General features: G+C 41.1%; 1 protein-coding gene across 21 annotated transcripts in view; it reads left to right on the top strand.

Moving 5' to 3' along the window:
* Positions 1-17,983, top strand: part of LOC306965589 (neurexin-1a-like) — a 300,028-nt gene that overhangs the window by 271,858 nt on the left and 10,187 nt on the right. For 15 of the 21 annotated variants that reach the window (XM_079560092.1, XM_079560086.1, XM_079560093.1 and 12 more), the window contains one exon: positions 7,644-7,731. In XM_079560092.1, the coding sequence (XP_079416218.1) occupies positions 7,644-7,731 (88 nt within the window). The remainder of the gene's footprint in view (positions 1-7,643; positions 7,732-17,983) is intronic. The other 6 variants (XM_079560083.1, XM_079560089.1, XM_079560080.1 and 3 more) reach the window with 1 other exon arrangement.

A 17,983-nucleotide genomic window follows, 5' to 3' on the forward strand; every position in this document is an offset into this window, starting at 1 on the left:
ATCAAACCTGGAGAGCTACTTAAAACCTTTAGACCGGGTTAAGTGCTCCTGTAGTTGAGTTTAGAAATTAGCATGCTATTCACTTTAGTTCACATAAACAAACATGGCAGTGAGACCAAACTACAATTGATCAGTTAGACACCAGTGTTTTTGGGGTTATCAAGAAATATTTTTGAAGCATTTGGAAGAGGATCTATTTTATTTTCCCTTGTGTTAAAATAAAACAGTCTTCGCTGCTCCCTGCGAAGCCCCATGTTTTGTGGAGTATTAGTTCATGTTTAACGGAATAAAGGTTTGCATTTTATCCTATATGATAGGTGAAATGTTACATAGTATGGCTTTAATCCTAAATTAATCCCTAATTTTGTCCTTAATAGAAATGTAATTCTTATTTCAATCTATAAAATATTCTTCTTGGGAGAAAAATTCCGAGGCGTCAAAGTTTGCGTATAACTTTACACTCATTATAGGCTTGTGCATTTCATGCCTGCAAGTGTATGGGGTGCGGAGAGGGACAAAAGTAAGGATTGTTTCTTCTTTGTGCTGTACTTCTGCCTCCCACTAATGATGTGCTCCTACTACTGTCTAGGCTCAGGACCAACAAACTCCTCCCAATTACCCCAGGCTCATTCTGAGTTATCTGGACACACCACACCACAGCCGCTGCAGTGCCAGAAATAATGGCACTCAGACACCATCGTCTTTCTCCATTTTTTATATATTGTTTTTTTTTTTCTTTCCGCATGTAAATAGGCCACATATAAAACATCATAAGTGATTATTTGCGTTTTGATTTACCATAGATTTTACATTTCTTACAGTAGGACCCGCACAAGCAGTAGTGCAGTAGCTAGCTCACAATATTTTCACACTAATTTTAAATATTTCAAAATAGGCAGGCCAAACAGTCAAGTACACGTTGAAAGCACTAGGTTTAGCAGACTGTTTGACACAGTTTGTCTGAGATAGCAAATTCCTAAAAGCTCAACACCTCCACAATTATAACTAATGAATACATGTCCCCAGGTAATACCAGCCATGTGTGAACAAATGTCATGAAAAAAGTAATAGCTATTCTTCTTCTTTCTCTGTGCTGCAATACACTGTGCACCTGACTTCCAGCAGTGGCAACGAGTATCCGAATTATTCTTCACATTTAACTATAGATTCTGCAGCTGCACTTTAATGTATTTAATTATTTGATTGCATCTATTTTGTATTTAGAGATTAAATAGAACCTTTCCACATGATGAAGAGTGCAGCCTTAGTCGTTTTCTTTCTTTTTGGTTTATGAAGCTGACAAGGCCGTTGTGTCAGGGGTTGCAGCACCTATACTGTAGTCCAATAAAAGCATTTCTGCGCCTTGTGACAAGCTTAAGGCGCAAAAGGTGGAGGGGCTTCATCGCGCTGAACATATACCAGGACAACTGAGCAAATTAATTGAATGTTGATTGATTTATGGTGAATAAAATACAAAAAAAATGTCATAAGAAAAGTTACGGCAGCCTTGGCGTTAATGAAAAATAAAATGTCCAGCCGAGATGATGAGAGATACAATTTAAATTGTTTTAGCTGTAAACCATTTTAAAGCACTGTTCCCTCTTCAAACTACTAAACTACTACTACTGTACTTCCTTAATACAATTGCGTTGTTGATATACAAAACTGTCCTCAACATTTTTAAAGCTGATAATCCAACATTATATAGATTCTGAACCCAAGTGTGTTCACCCCGAAGCTGTAAACTGCATGTTAGATTATTAATAAGTTATTCCTTCAGCTGCCAGCAGGAAGAACCTATAGACAAGGTCTACACTAGGTGTAGTGCCTTTATATTTCTTTGTTATTCAATTCTTACAGCGACATCATTTCAATTAATAGAAATAGAAATATCAGTGTTGTTAAAGTCTGTTTAAGTCTATTTTAAGCCCCATGTGCATGATATGTCCACTGCAAAGAATATCGACTAGTTTTAATTTCCTTTTGTTCCTTGCACATTACCTAATTTCTGTATAGATTTACTAATAGGATATTTAATAAAGTGATATTTTATTCAACGCTTCTGTTATAGTCAACTCTGCACAAAACAAAAAATACTGTAGACCAAACAAGGGCTTGTGTGCACGGATAAAACAGAGAGAAGCCCAGAAAAACAGGGTGTTCTCAGTGGAATACATTAGCGGGACAACCGAGGCATGCTTCGGATAAACCCTTCACATGCCTTCGGTGTCCTCCCGACTTTCAGCTCGTCTCCAAAGAGGCGTGTTGTGTGCCAGGAAGCATTCATCAAATTAGAGCAGAGAGACAACACCGCGCGCGCCCTTCTTCCCCATAGAGACAGGTTATCACAGAGAAGGTGTCTGTGTCTCCCGAGCACAGGGCCTCAGCGCTGCAGTCTCCCCACGGAACCGCTCTCTCTCCCCCATCTAAGCCCCACAAGAGGGGGATGACTCAGTCAGAGGGGGTAGAAGGGGGGATTACACATTTTTGTGTTTTGGGGATGTTTTTTTTCCAGGACTGCAAATGTACCTCCTTTGAGTTCAAGACATATAAACTTTGCTATAAAAATACTGTTGAGAACAGTATAGTGCAAAGTCAAGGGTGCCCAAACGTCTTTTGTTAACGGGCCAAACTTAACACTGTTTTGCATATAGAGAAAGACCACACACAAAGCCATCTGTGATTAACGATCCCTGAATTATTATATGGACATAATGTTTTGCTGTAGGGTACCTTTCAATATGATTTTGAAAGGAACAGGGATTTTGTAGGCAATGAACAGGGATGTATTTCAAGGTGAACAGGGTCGCATTAAGGTGAAGGTTTGAAACAAGGACATGGAAAAGACAAAAGCCTATTTAAGTGTGTTTTTAATAACATTCACGTTAAGATCCGGCCTGGGACCAAAATGCCACACAGTTAGGTAGTCCCTTAAAAATTGTGCTAAATAATTGATATGTTGTGGCAAACCCTATTGGAATAAAAATAAATAAAAAAAATGGTTGCCTGTCAATCCACCGTGTCTGTTTTTTGGTGATGATGATGTAGGCACAGCCCAGAATTGTAATATTTTATACAATAACAGCAGTAACACAGGTGGTAGAGCGCGTCGGGCTTTAATCGAGATGTTGGTGGTTGCTGCAAGATGATGCTGTGTCGTTGGGCAAAACACTTCACCCACCTTTCAGTGTCTGCAGAGATTGGTGTACTGTGTGAATGAGAGTGAGAATGCATGAGTGTAAAGTGCGCCGTGTGCCTAATGTTGGTGGGAAAGCGCTGTATAAATAAAGACCATTTACAATGTCTGCCTACAGTTGAAATATGAATTGGATTTATTTTTTATTTTTTTCTATTATAATCCAACTATGGGGTCATTAGTTACTGTGCATCTTTTTTTTTTGGTTTCAAGCCTGCCCCTAAGTTAAAAAGAGATTGGTATTTCCAAAAAGTGAAATACCATTTTATGACGCAGCTGTATGAAGATTGATGAAGTATTTAAACAACATTGTGCTTTTTGGAAAACAGCCCGAGTGTTTTTTTTCCCGTATATATTTTATTCCCTGCTGTCTCCTCTGCTTTCCTCACTCAGTCCCATTGCAGTGTGCTGTGTGGAGCTGTGAGCAGGCCAGATAAATGAGCTATGCTGTGGGTTCACCATGGCTTCAGCACTTTACCACTGGATTAATGATGCTTTGCGAGCCCCAAGCCTTTGCTCTTAGCATTTTCCAAGTACCTCCATAAAATGAACTGCAGGTACATCATGTTTATACGCCTCTCTATCGGAGCATCTTTCCTGTGGACAAGATGTCTGCTGCATCACTAACTCCACTAGGCTAATGAACCCCTAAAAACAGACAGTATTTATGGAGAAAAACACAGAAAATGATTTTGCATTTCGGGGAAGAGCTTCTTTTAAGCCACATTTGAAGTAGAGCTATAATATTATAAATACTGTAATTATACTCCAATGTCCAACGCCCAGGTATAATTGTACTTTTCACAGCAACTTCAAACATTATGCATTTAATTAAAAGAAGCAAACAAAAAAATAAAGGAAAGGTCAGTCTATTTGAGGAAATCTAATGGTCCAATAGCCCAGTATAATCTATACTGTTTTTGTCGGACATTAAAATTGGACTGACTTTCTGACTAATCACGCGTTTTCACCAGTCACATTTGAAGTTTAGACAAAATGTCTTCCAAAAATGGGTTGTTTACCAAACATCTCAGCATTTTTGTGTCCTTTCTGGCTTTTCGGTCAACCTGCCTTTCAGTTCTCATCGCACAGGCTAAATTGCATGGTAAGCCCCGCACATATCCCACATTGAATTGTCACAGCTGAGGAAGAAGCCAGCAGTTGGAGGGGGACACCATGAATTGGTAATGTTATTGGATTTGAACCAGGTCATGACCACATCAAAATGTTGACCTACAAACTAATCCTGGGTGGCAGAGGCATATGGCAACACATGAATTCATTCTAGTGTTGATCCAAGCTTATAGTACCATAACACACTGAGATCCATTTAAAGATATACTAGAGGCATGATACTTTGAAAAGTTCACAGTGAGATTGAATGTGGAGTGGGAAAATCCAAACATATGAAAATATCTCCTGGCCAGGGCTTGCAATTTATTGCCATAGCTAAACAATCGATAAAAATTATATTTGCCACAACCTGTCGCAAAAACAATGAGATCGTCCATCTGACTGAGAATTTTTGCAAACAGAGCCATACTCTAAACAGCACAGCAACTGGTAAATTCAGTTTTAGTCATGATTTTCCTCTCATTTTACATTTATTTTGGTCAACAATTAGATGATAAAACAAATGGTTTACGACTTTTAGTAAAATTTAATGGAACGAACTATGTCGACATCAGTCAAATTACACAATAATGTTGTTGAAATTGCCTTATTAAAAGCAGTTATTGTTTGTCCCATTTGGTCTTTTTAGCTGTAACTTCTCGATACAAATGGCCAATGAGGACAGTCCAAATATATTCTTTCCTGACATTGACTGCAGACTCAATCATGTTGCTCTGTGATTTGCTTGGGCACAAGCCTCTGCCATGTTAACCCACAGGGACTTAACCTACATCTGGTACCTGCACCCCCCACCACTTCTGCTCCTCTGCACTCGCAAATAAAAGTGAAGGACAGAGATGAAGGGGGAGTGACGCTGTCTTGAGTGTGGTTGAGACAGGTATGGTTTGAGAGAGAGTGGCCGGTTGAGGGTGGGGTGGGGGGCTGAAGGGGTGGGGGGAACGGGCGCATATTGATTCCTTGGTTCCCGTATAGCTCTGCCCGTGAGTGCTTGGTGTCAAGATCTCCCGCCAGGAAAAACAAATCACGCCGCTCGAGTGATGGATGTGGCACTCCTGGATGGGCTCGCTTTTGCCATCTGGACGGCCAACACTCTATATCAGAACCGCGCTCTGCAAATTAAATCTACATTTGGACGCTTTCCCCAGCCCCCCATATACACGAGTGCACCGAAAACACACAGCCCCCGTACTCCGCCGCCGCAAAGTCCCCTAATGGCTTTGATCTATCATTTCCAGGTCTATTATGTAAAAGATGATGCGTGTTCTGAATGTCCAAATGATGTTACACTTGCAGCGGAATCGCATTATAAGCAGCCAAATGGATGTGCAGGCCAAGTGACATCAACTTTAATTCTCCTCTGATAAGTCGATGGTAATTCCACTTACAGATTTTTGTTAAGATGCGCAGCCAGAGAAGAAATGTGCAATGAAATTAACCTATAACCATCTTTATCAAATTAACCTCATGCCATACCTATTTATCTGTGCTTGTTTAGGAGGAATTCACATTACAATTTACTGTAAAGGCGCATGTCTAAAATAAAGATAAACTAAACTAAAGGTATTGTTTTGCAGGAAGTACATTCAGCAGAAAAGAGAGAGACCATACAAACATGTGACTAGTTTGTTTCGAAAGAGTTTTTATCAACATTATTGACACAAAACCTAAAGTAGAAATTTTCTATGTGCGCAAAGTGATATCCAACACAGAAGTTTCTGCTAAGACTTGGTCCCCTTGCTCTTTTGCCCCCCAAAAAAGGCATCTCCACTAAAAAGAATTGACCTTTAACGCAGGGCTGATCAAATGGCCCGAGGCGAGACTATCACAGGACAGTGCACTCTAATGTTTTACAGTGTATTTCAGCGCCTTGTTTGCCCTTTCCCATTCACATTCAAAGGTTCAAATAACGTGTGTTTGGCTCTACTCGATACTACGAGACATTACAAGAGATATCAAGCAGCGTAATATTCAAGTATTCTCTGAGAGTTTAGGCTATTTGAAGTTTTTATTATAATAACAAATCATTAGTAAAAGTTATTGTGCTGTCCCCAAGGTGGCTCTACAATAGTTAGGAAAATAATATATTGGCAGTGGTAAATATTTATTTATTCTTAAAATTGATTTGATTTTTCTGTCACATTTAAATGTATTTGATTAAACATTTAGCTCGGTATTTACTACAATTTGATTCACACTATGATACCAAAAGGATATAGGCCCATTAATTCTTGACGTAAAAATACTACTTAAACTTAACTACAGTATATGGCCATATTGCAGTTAACCTTTGCCACAGTGGCCTTTGTTTCCCATCTGCCGCGCTCACTCTCTGCTGCTTGTCCTCTAAATGTCAGGGGCGTTTGTGAAGGCTCTTAACAATCCCTTGAAGGGCGCTCCTCTGCCACACGCTGGGGCACAAATTGAGCATGCGACTTGACGATTTCTCTGTGAACTTTAGCCCAGCCTGTTCTTCAATAATCGGATCTTATTTCTGGGTGTTCTTGGACAATGACGGCAGCTGCTGTAGTTGACAGATAAAGCTCTTTCTCTTTAGCCTGACCCAATGGAAACAGCATCCCCCCCCCCCATAAAAAAAATAAACACACACACGTACACCTGGTGGTGTAGCCGCTGTAGCCACAACTGCCAATCTGTGCCAATCCTATGTCCCACCCAAATTTCCAAAGTCAATGGCAGTATAGCTGGGATTAGACCATCTTCCTTTGTGTTTCTGGGTGAACATTGATGTAAATAAACTGAATGTGTGTTAACCACTGGGCAATGATAGTGCTTCTCTTTGGTCCTCATGGCAGGAAGCTGACATTCCTGCAATACCACCCTCTAGTGGCCATGGGTGACTCCAAAATAAACTTTTTTAAACGGAAACCAATGGAGACTATACTCCACTTAAAAGCCTGGCTCCAGAGAGTTTTCTTTTTTCTAAAAATCGCTGTAACAACTCAGGGAAGGTTTTTTTTTTTTTTACCACACCTTATTTGTTATGTGGAATTAAAAGTTTAAGCCAGGGACTTTGATTGACAGGCCCTGGAGAACAGTGGAGGCTTGTAGCTGATCTAACCATGCCGTGAGTGGGGAGCTTCCTGCCTTATTGCTCTTTTTAAGAACATGTTCTTGAATGGCTACCATCTATGTCCTGTATATAACCACTTGGGTGTTAACAGGTATGGTGTGTACCGACACACTGTCGAGAACTCTGATGTAGCCTACATCAGAGTTGTCAATATTACTGGATGACAGTGTATATGCCATTTGAATGAAGAATTTAATGTTTCTTTGTGCTGCTGTTTTGCAGACGACAGACGACCTGTTGGTGGCGTCCGCCGAGTGTCCCAGTGATGATGAGGACATTGATCCATGTGAGCCGAGCTCAGGTGGGTTAGGTTAGTCATCCTTTTATTCTACTTCTGTGTTTCATTGTTCTGTTCGTCATCTCACCTGCACCACAGTCTGCTACACAGTCTGCTGCACTGCCAATAATGCACACTGCATCACACTGCTCTGCACTTCTCTCAACACTCAATAACATGTACTTTTATTTGATTTATCAAATAATAGAGGCAGCTGATGCAGGAAGATAAGACCGCTCAAGTGTATTTATTCATTAAAGTTGCTTTAGGTCAGCAAGAGCAAACCCTTACTGTTTTATTAATGATTCAAAACTCTAAATTATCCAGAAGTAAGCTCACATAGACCACCACCATTAATTACCCCAGAGACACGGTCTTTTAAAAATGCCATAAATCCGAATTTATTTGTTAAATAAATTGGTTCAACTTTAGATGTTTTTATTACCATATTTTGTATCTATTTATTTTTACATGCACCATTTTGACTTACCCATTATTTTCCTCAGAGTGTTGGTCTATCTAATAAAGTAGATCTACATCTGTCATTTAGTTAATCATGTGGTTCCATTAATAGAAACCGATGTGGAGAGTGCAGTAATTATCACATAAGCATGACTCCGGCGCATGGTGTCAGGCAGACAAACCTGTGAGGCTGCATCCTACACCACAGAGCACGGCTCCTTAATTAACTTCTTTTGCAAACAATAGTGGCTGCGTGAGGCTCTCCTCTGAGGCCTGGGCTATAGAGCACATGTCGGGGCCTTTTGTTCATCAAAAGGCCTTTGAACCGTTGCTGGGCTCTGATACATTTGAATAATAATATGAACTGAATTGTGAATTATGTTGATTATGAAAAGTCACTTTTGGCACATTGTCTCAGATGAACCTCGACTTTCTGTTTCATGATGATCCCGGTTAGGCCTGTGTATTGGCAAGAACAACAAATCCATTACAATGCATGTCATAATACTCTAGCTACTTTATTGTATTTTTGAATAACCTCCCATAAATACAATGACAGAATAGAAAAGAATATATATTTATACATAATAGAAACATCACCAGTCAATATAAATATTGCATGATGTATTTCTTTGCTCTCGCCCAGACCTTTGTTTCGTTCTTGGTGGAAGTCCACTGAAGTTTCACCCATGCAGGAGGCTGTGAGTAGACAGACTTCCAAATGTGTTCTGGAGTGATGAGGAGCACAGAACAATTAAGTCCAGACCCAAGGCCCCACTCCTTATAGACGGGCAATCGATCAGAGTGCGGTCATAAAGCTTGGCTAAATTAATGTCTGGCCCACAGCTAACACTATCAACTTCCACGGCTTCCGTTTCCTCCAGCTCCTGTTAGCCACTGTTCTTCCTACAAATGTGATGTGCAGTACTTAGAACAAATCTTTCATTCTTCATTCAAAAAGATGTGCCAGGCAGGAAATATGGTGTAAAACCGGTGTCAGTGTAGTAAACAGGCCACGGCCCCACAGAAACAAGTTCGTATTTAAGTTCTTGGACATGTTGAAATTGAATCTTCATTCCAAAACAAAGAAATCTAATCACAATTGCATGTATTATTTTTGTCTAATTTGGCACCTTTTACTACTGAAGCCCTCATTACCATTACTGTACTTCCATTGCACATCTGCTACCTCAAATACACAAGAGATGACTACAACACCAGCCGCTCGCTTTATGATATTTTTATGACAAGGGCATCTGCCAAAACATGAGCCGTGAACTGTGCGACGCTTGGGGAGGCACTTTCCCTGAGAGGAGCATCCCTGTCCTTCTGCGCTGTCTGAAGGGGATTTGACACCAGACTGTGGGCTCCGGGGTGGCAGCTGTCTAACACCACGCGCTGATTAATATCTACATTCACAACAATTCACACTCTCCGCCAGGCACATCTCCGTATCTCCTCCGTCATCGCGCTCTACATCACCGAGGACTGTCCCCGATAACTTTCTCAGGTTTCCGTCCTATTGTCTTTATCGACATCATGAATGGATCCGTTTCTTTCCAATGCTGCGTATCAAAACGGAACATTTCTTTTGAAGGTTAGGAACAGGTTAGGAACAATGTATTTTTCTCATTTTACTTTTCGTAGTCCCTCTGGGGGTAATACAAGTGTTGATGGGATGATTGGGGGGTCTTCCATCTCCCCCTAGAGTCTCTGGCCAGAAAACCACACTTGCAGCTTTTCCTGCTGCGACCTGGAGGCCCCAATACACACTAATGAAATTACGAAGAAGCTAACAGGCTAACGGGCAAAGCTAACTGTGGGCTAGCTTTAACTTTAACAGTATTTACAGCCAAGGTCGAGTGACAAAAAATTATCCCCATTGTGTAATTGGGTTGCGGAACAATATTCCTCTCTCCCTTTGTCTTTTCTGTCAGCGTAGTTTTACTCTCATGGACAATTAAAGGTATAGCGGAGGATGTTCTATTTCCGGGTGGATCATCAAGACGATTGGTCCTCCTAATTGTCAATTGGTGATATGCCTACGTAAGGTCGTCGTGCGTGCTCGCTCCTTGTTAATTTCTGCGCATGCGCACTTTCAAGCCTATGTGAGTTACGCCATTCATTGCTGCTCGCAGAACGCACCGAGTCATTTGAAAATGGCAGAGGGTCGCAAGAGAAAAAGTGTCTTCAAAGTGTATGAGAAGAAGAGAAAGGCTTCAGAAGAGAGAAACAAGACCAGAGTGTTTTTGGGAGATCCTTCCTCCTCGGAGGCAGGTAGAGCGTTGCGCATGCGCATTTTTTTTTAAAAGTGGAGAGGGCGGTTCTTTCCTAAAATTCGGGAAAATCCTCCTGTATACCTTTAATGACAAAAAAAAAACACAAACAGATGAAAAAAATCACTGTCATTAAAAATAAGTTTTCACAATCGTCCCATTTAAGTCATTATCAATGTTTTTTTTAATATGTGGACAGCAACAACTCAGGTCATACAGCAACGCCCAAAAAATGCTTTTATTATAAAACAATGTGATCATACAAATTTAGATTCATAGCAATGAGGGAGGCACACTGCCTGAAATGTTACCCTGTTTTTTCCGATTAATTTTTTCTACTCATGCGGCCACTCCTCTTCCATTGTGTGGTGAGCCAAGAGCAGCTACATTAAAGTCAACCTACTAGAGCTAATGGATGATACATATTGCAAGTGTATTTTGCTTTTCTGTCTTATTCATCTCATTTGTTTCTTACTCGACTCTCCCGCCATTGTTAGAACCCATTTAGTGTCTTACGTTTTTCACTGGCTTAGTATTATTGTGCAGCTCCGTCTGTGTTTGGCTGAACCCATAACCCTTCATGTCAGCGTCCAAATAATCCCCTGAGGTCTCGCTATTACAGCGGCCCAAGGTCATGCCTGGATAACCCCTATACATCACACTGCCCGGTCCCTATCAGCCGCTGAGTGACATCTATCTGCCAAACTCACTTATTGCTTTACATTATTCCTCTTACCTCCAGAAACCATAGGGCAGGAGCGCGACCAGACCGGCTTATCGCCCCATAGGACTAAGATTAGATCACACTGCAGTAAATTGAATCCACTCCTTGGTTTAGGACGCCGCTGGAGATGCACATAGCCCCTGATGCTGTAAGACATAATCGGTAATGGCAGACGGTGTGCACAAAGACAATAGGAAACCTCCACTGTTTGAATATAGCTGTGAAGAAAGTCACTGGACAGCATTAATGTACCTGCTGAAGTGTGTGCGATCTCACCTTTAACTACATCGAAGGTGTTAAAAGTCCCATATATCTTTATAACTTACTGTAAATATAATGGCTTTCTGCTTGCAGTTGTCTGGCTCGTGCTTTTTAAATTAGCCAGTATACATTATGTGTATCTGAAAAGTATATGAAATTGATTGAAAAAATCAGGTGTTGTCCTATATGTCTAATCAATGTGCATTACTGGACAGGTTGGGCAAACACATGCAGCCCATTTAGCGTTTTAATCCTACCTGCAAAGCAATTAAGCCTGAAAATAACCTCTAAGCCTACGCCAAACCTACCCCTTTTACAGTCAATTTGTTAATTACATTTGTTTTTCAATTCCAGAAGCTGTTAATGGCCTCTTGGCAAATGTACAAACCCAATGTGGGACTGGTTGTGTTGGTGCCTGGAATGGAATAACATAACTCGCTGCAACAAGCGAGGGAGTGGTTGAATATTAGGCAGTTCATCAACCCCAAGATTCTGACATTCAGTCGAGGTATACCTGACCATTAACCTAGCTCAAGATCTGGTGATTGATCCCCCTCCCCTGGACCGAAAAGTCACCCACTGCTAAAGTCACCCACTGCTCCTAAGAGGTCCAAGCGTCGGTGAAGGATGGAGCTTATGCAGAGGACAAATGTGTCCACTGGTACGAGAAAGCAAACTTTGAAATACCATATTCTGACAAGCGTTGTCTCGTGCACTTGAGAACACATCATCACAGTAACATGGTTAAGAGCAGGTTGAAGCTCATAATATGTACTGACTCCTACATCCTAGTTTTGACCATGTTCTCATCAAAAAGTGATTTCCTGAAAATTATTAGGTTATTTACTGCATACATAGCTGAGAGAAAAGTGAATATACGACCGCAAATGTTAAAAGCTCCTCCTAAATGACCCACTATTACCTTCCTCTCGTATCAAGTGCTGACCAATCAGCTGGGAAAAATACCGGTGATGGCTTTGGTGTGAGAAAATAGTCATCTGAAATATGACTGGTGCTGATTACCAAGTAGTGCGCGGGGCGTTCTGAGGCTGATGTTAATGGAGCAGGTTGGTGCAGCGCTGCATGGGGTCAGTTGGACCTCATTTCTCGAGTCTCGCGTGGGAGCGCGATGGAGGGCAGCGCTCGCACACTGACCCGGATCAAGGTCACATGCGGCAAGTGCCTTTGAAGTCTGTCATTGGTATGGGGGCTGCCGTGTCGCTCCGTGCGCCTGATTCCACATGTCGGGGTGAGTTAGGACTTGCTTTAGAGACACAGAAATGTGTGTCCAACATGAAAATAGCCCATTTGTTTATGAGGCCGCATCAGTGTTTCTGCCAAGTTTGGAGAAATGAATGGGGTCGTGTTAGAAAGGGCCTTGCATGTACCACCAATGTCATGTTAATATTAAAATACTTTACAGTAGACAGTGAAGTTTGAAATATGAATATCTAGTGGTGGTGATTTGATGATAAAAGTAACTGCATTCATTCTCCATCTCTAACTAGAAAAAGCAAAAGAAGATAAATGGATGTACCCTGCGTTCCAAGTTATTATGCAAATGACATTTTTCTAAGATTTTCTAAATTGTCAACTCAAATGAGAGTCAGCATAATTTTTAAGTCTTTAACTGGTAGAGGATCATTTAAAAGTGGTGGAAAAAATTTCCTAGTGATAACAGTATTTTTTTCAAAAATAAATATACTAAAAACCTCAAAATCCACTGTTCCAAGTTATTATGCAACTCATCGTTTCAATACATTTTAAAGCTCGTAATTAACTGAAAATGCTCATTTGTTGTATTTGTAGCATTAGGAGGTCATATTTACTGAAATCAAAAGCTATTTCAATCAAAAAAATATTAACAGGTCAAGTTATATTTTACCATAGGAGCCCTTCTTTGAGCAGCTTCAAAATTCTTAAATCCATTAAACTTGTGAGTTTTTGGACAGTTTCTGCTTGGATTTCTTTGCAGGATGTTAGAATAGCCTCCCAGAGCTGCCGTTTGGATGAAAACTGCCTCCCACCCTCATAGAAGTTTTTTTTGTTGAGGCTCCAAAGGTTCTCAATAGGGTTGAAGTCAGGGTAGGAGGGGGTCCACATCATGAGTTTCTCTCCTTTTATGCCCATAGCAGCCAGTGATGCAGAGGTATTCTTTGCAGTATGATATGGTGCATTGTCATGCATGAAGAGGATTTTGTTAGGGAAAGCACGGCTCTTCTTTTTGTAGCATAGAAGACAGTGGTCAGTCAGAAACTCCACATATTTTTCAAAGGTCATTTTCACACCTTCAGGGATCCTAAAAGGGCCTAAAGGGGCCGACCAGCTCTCTCCCCATGATTCTGGCCCAAAACATAACTCCGCCACCTCTTTACTGACGTCACAGCCTTGTTGGGACATTGTGGTCATTCACCAATCATTCACTACTCCATTGAGTTAACCATCCAGGGTTACACGGCGCTCATCAGTGAACAAGACTGTTTGAAAATGAGTCCTCATGTATTTCTGAGCCACTGCAGCCGTTTCTGTTCATCAGCTTCAATTAACCGTTTAGGGGAGGCCCGGATAGAAGGTTTATGCACAACTGCAGCCTCTGGAGGGTCCTACACCTTGATGTTTGGGGGACTCCAGAGGCACCAGCAGCTTCAAATACCTGCATGCTGCTTTGTAGCATCTGTTCTCATAATCTGATGTGTTTGTCTGGCAGAAACCGTCCATATTGTGCCTTTATCGGCACAAAACGGAATGTGCTCTGAATCATCCACAAATCTCTTATCTGTATGATGATTAAGCTTAATCTTTCGTGAAATATCGAAGGTTTTCATAACTAGACCAAGGCATTCAACTATTTCACACTTTTCCTCAGCAGAAAGTCCCTTTTTCTTTCCCATATTGCTTGAAAATGATGATCTGCATAATAAAGTGGAACACCCTTTTTCAGTAGTTTTTCCCTTAACTGGGCTTAACCTGACAACTAATAATCCCAGGTCTCTGAGATTTATGTCAGTGATTCATAGAGCCCCAAGACACGATACCATCCATGAGTTTCATTATTATTGTTTTTTTTTTTACCTTTTAGACACAAAAATCCAATTTGCATAATAATTTGGAACGCAGTGTATAGCTTTTTCAAACCCACTTGAATCTGATATTGTCACCTTCATTGTGTGTGTTTTTTCCCCCTTCCTAACCCACAGCTCGCAGAGGTCCCATAATATCATCTAACATAGCCCAGGAAGCTGTGACAGGATGTTTGTCTTTTACATGTTTACATGCCGACTTTTCCTCCATCATTAAATATGCAACACACAGTCATATGAAATCTGATTTGTCTGGGATCTGCCTCTCACACGCACCGGCAGCAGCAGCGTAGTCCCATAGAGAGCTACAGCATCTAAACATTTCGCAAAATAATCCCCCGCTTTATTCCTGACTGCGCGCACGGCCCTCGACTGTGGATCGCCCATAGGCAGGTTAAGGTTAATCATCTCCAGTTTCCTCCTGCCTCTCTCCTCTGTCCTCAAGCACTGACATTAGCGGCCAGTAATGTGTTTGACATTTGTTTTAATAGACTTAATTTATGGGCGGGGAAACAGTACAAAAAGTAAACCAATGAATCACGCAGCAAATGGAGGTGGCGTCTAACCCGATGGCGAGGGACCCAGGGGAATAAAAAATGAGCGTAAATTATTGTTTTAAAACTAGATGTGAGAGTAATGAAATATTAAGAGCACAGTGCCAGCTTAAGAGGTCACTGCCCACGTTTAATAGGTTATTCAATCATACGCAGCTGGAAGTCACCGAGAGCCTATTTCTGCTTTTCTCAACCACAGGAGCAGAGAGCATGCACCAGCACACAGCCAATATCTGGGACTAAGAAAGAAATACCCCACTCAAGATTGGCGGCCATTGAATGTGATCAGAGCCCCCGTCAATCATGAATTTGCAGCATACTTTTGACCTTGACATATTTGCTCGAAAAACAAATTATGGGAAGAATGGTCGGAGCTCTGCATTGTAAGCTTTCTCACTAAGGATTATTCATCAAGGTTTTTCTCCGACATCCGATTTTAAATAAAGTGCGCTCTTAGAGAAAACAGGATTTCACACTCTCTGTCACAGGCTCACTTCACTGATCCTTCCATATTTCTATTTTCAATTATTTTTATTTTCCGACCACACATCACATGGCACACTGACAGTGACGATAACCCAGTGTGTCTGTGTGGAGACTAAGTAGGGCATGAAATATTTCGCTTTTCTAAAAACAGAAAATGGCAGGCTGCCATAGGTCACTGCTGTTAATTATGTGAAAAAGATACAATTGGAGTGTGCAGTGCACAAATGGTGCAAATCTCATAATAGCTTATTATTTTATTCAGTTAAAGGAATAGGCCATCGTTTTTACATACTGAGATATGTTCTTAACTGAGCTTAGATGTGTTTATATGCTGTCTGATCTTTGTGCGTGGAAGAGCTTGGTTTGTTTCTAACTTCACCTCGTTTGGAGCTATAGGAATATACTGGGAGAGGCCAAATGTTTACAACATCTTTGGTCATTTTGCGTGACTGAGGGCACACAGTTCTTCCATACTATTATATGTTCTTACCTGAGCTTAGACAAGTTTATACGTAGACCTGTCTGGTCTTTGTGCATGCCCGTGGAAGAGCGGGGTAGGTTCCAACTTCACACCCTGTTTGGAGCTATTGGAATACATTGGGAGAGGCCAAATGCTAACAACATCTTTGGTCAGACAGGTACGTATTAGCTCGTCTAAGCTCAGGTAAGAACATATCTCAGTATGGAAAAACGGACACAATTTTTAATTTATACATACATCAGTTTACTATTCCATCGACCAGGGTTCTCAAGTGATGGGTCGAGATCCAAAGGTGGGTCAAGGGACACAATTATTATTGATAAACTGAATCGTGAATCACTAGACCTCTGAAATAGTGTATTTTGATATTATATAGGATCAAAATCAAAATAATTCTATTAATATGTCTATTAATATGTTTATGTAGCGTGTCCTGAGGTTGCACCAGTTCAGAACCTCTATGGGCCTTACAAAGATTAACATCCAGTTCGTCATTCTGTCAAAACATCAGAGCCCCTTCTGTCATTAATTAAATGAGATAGAACAGTAAGTGAAAGCCAATGTACCTGGGAAGAGCCCTCTGGAACAGGGCGGACATGCTTATCTCTTCTTTTGTAGCTTCAAAGTAAAACTTTAACACAAAGAATAAACGGGTCTGATATCATTATAAAGGATCCATGGCCCTTTACACAAGATGAACTTCCGACTCGTGGCAATACGCTCTTTCTTTTATCCTCCATTTTTAGCAGATCCCCCTGGGCCAAAGCTGAAACAGTACCATACTTCTCACTGCACTAAATCAAACACCTTTTACAGAGTCCGCACCAGGAGTTGATTTCATGCTCACTCAGCCTTCGGTTCATCATCATGTCCCATCAGAGAGGGCACAGAGCCGCTACACACATGTGCTCTGTCATCTCCTGTACAGGGGGATGCATCACCGAGACACTCTGATAATTAAAGACGGAGCAAGCTTTAATACGTGTTTGATCTGGGATTGGGAGCACGCACTGACCTGTCTGCAGTCTGATCCATGGTTCAGGGAGGCCACTGACAGTCGTGAATATAAAAGCTGCCAATGTGCCCGGGAGAATAAATAACACTAATCTGGCCGAACGGTAAAGTGTGAATGAATAACAACCGAAAAACAATGATGACTTTGGCTTTCATTCACTCATTTTGACAAGGATATAGACACACTGAGTACACTTACTGGAGATTTTATGAATATTTGAGTTTTCTTTTTTAGGTGGGTAGGCCAAATGGCATTATAGTTATTATATAAAGTAGTTGTAGTTATTGTGCACAGTGTACAGTTGTTATTGTTGATTTCAAGTTGTGAATTTGCATACTAAAGTACTAAATGCTGTCTAAAAATTGCCGCAGGGTGTCACAAATCAATGAAAAAGTGAGTTACAGCAATTGCCAAATCATTATGCAAATCACGGCACTTTAGAAAGGATGGGATTAAGTTGTAAGAAAAGAAACCTATAAAGGCGAAAAGTGTGTTATGAAAGTACTTTACCTTGAATGCTGAGTATGAGTGCAGTAATCCACTTCATCTCAAGCACACACACTGTGCACCTTAATGTTACAGCCTCTCTCCGTCACCTCTGGGCTAAATATAGTGTCATCTCTTCTTTTGCTTGTCACAATGCATCATTCATGCTCTCGCCGCTCCAGTATTTGACCCGTTACCACCGGCGGCTAATGAGAGGTGCAACCCACTCTGTCCGCTTAATATCTCCTTAGTGCTCCGGGTTGCTCCATTACCTCCTAACAAGAACCCCGCACCTGAAGTTACCCACTATGCCTCGCTCTCTGCTTCCCTTCATCCGTGGCCCCGTCAACCTGCGCGTCGCCCCGTTACAAATTACAAAACAAATGAACCCTCTCGCCGCAGACAAATGAGGAAAAATTGTCTTTGAAGAGCACCATTTATTCAAATCCTGCCTGTCAGG

This window comes from Gobius niger (assembly GCF_951799975.1).
Source record: "Gobius niger genome assembly, chromosome: 7".
Lineage (NCBI taxonomy): Eukaryota > Metazoa > Chordata > Actinopteri > Gobiiformes > Gobiidae > Gobius > Gobius niger.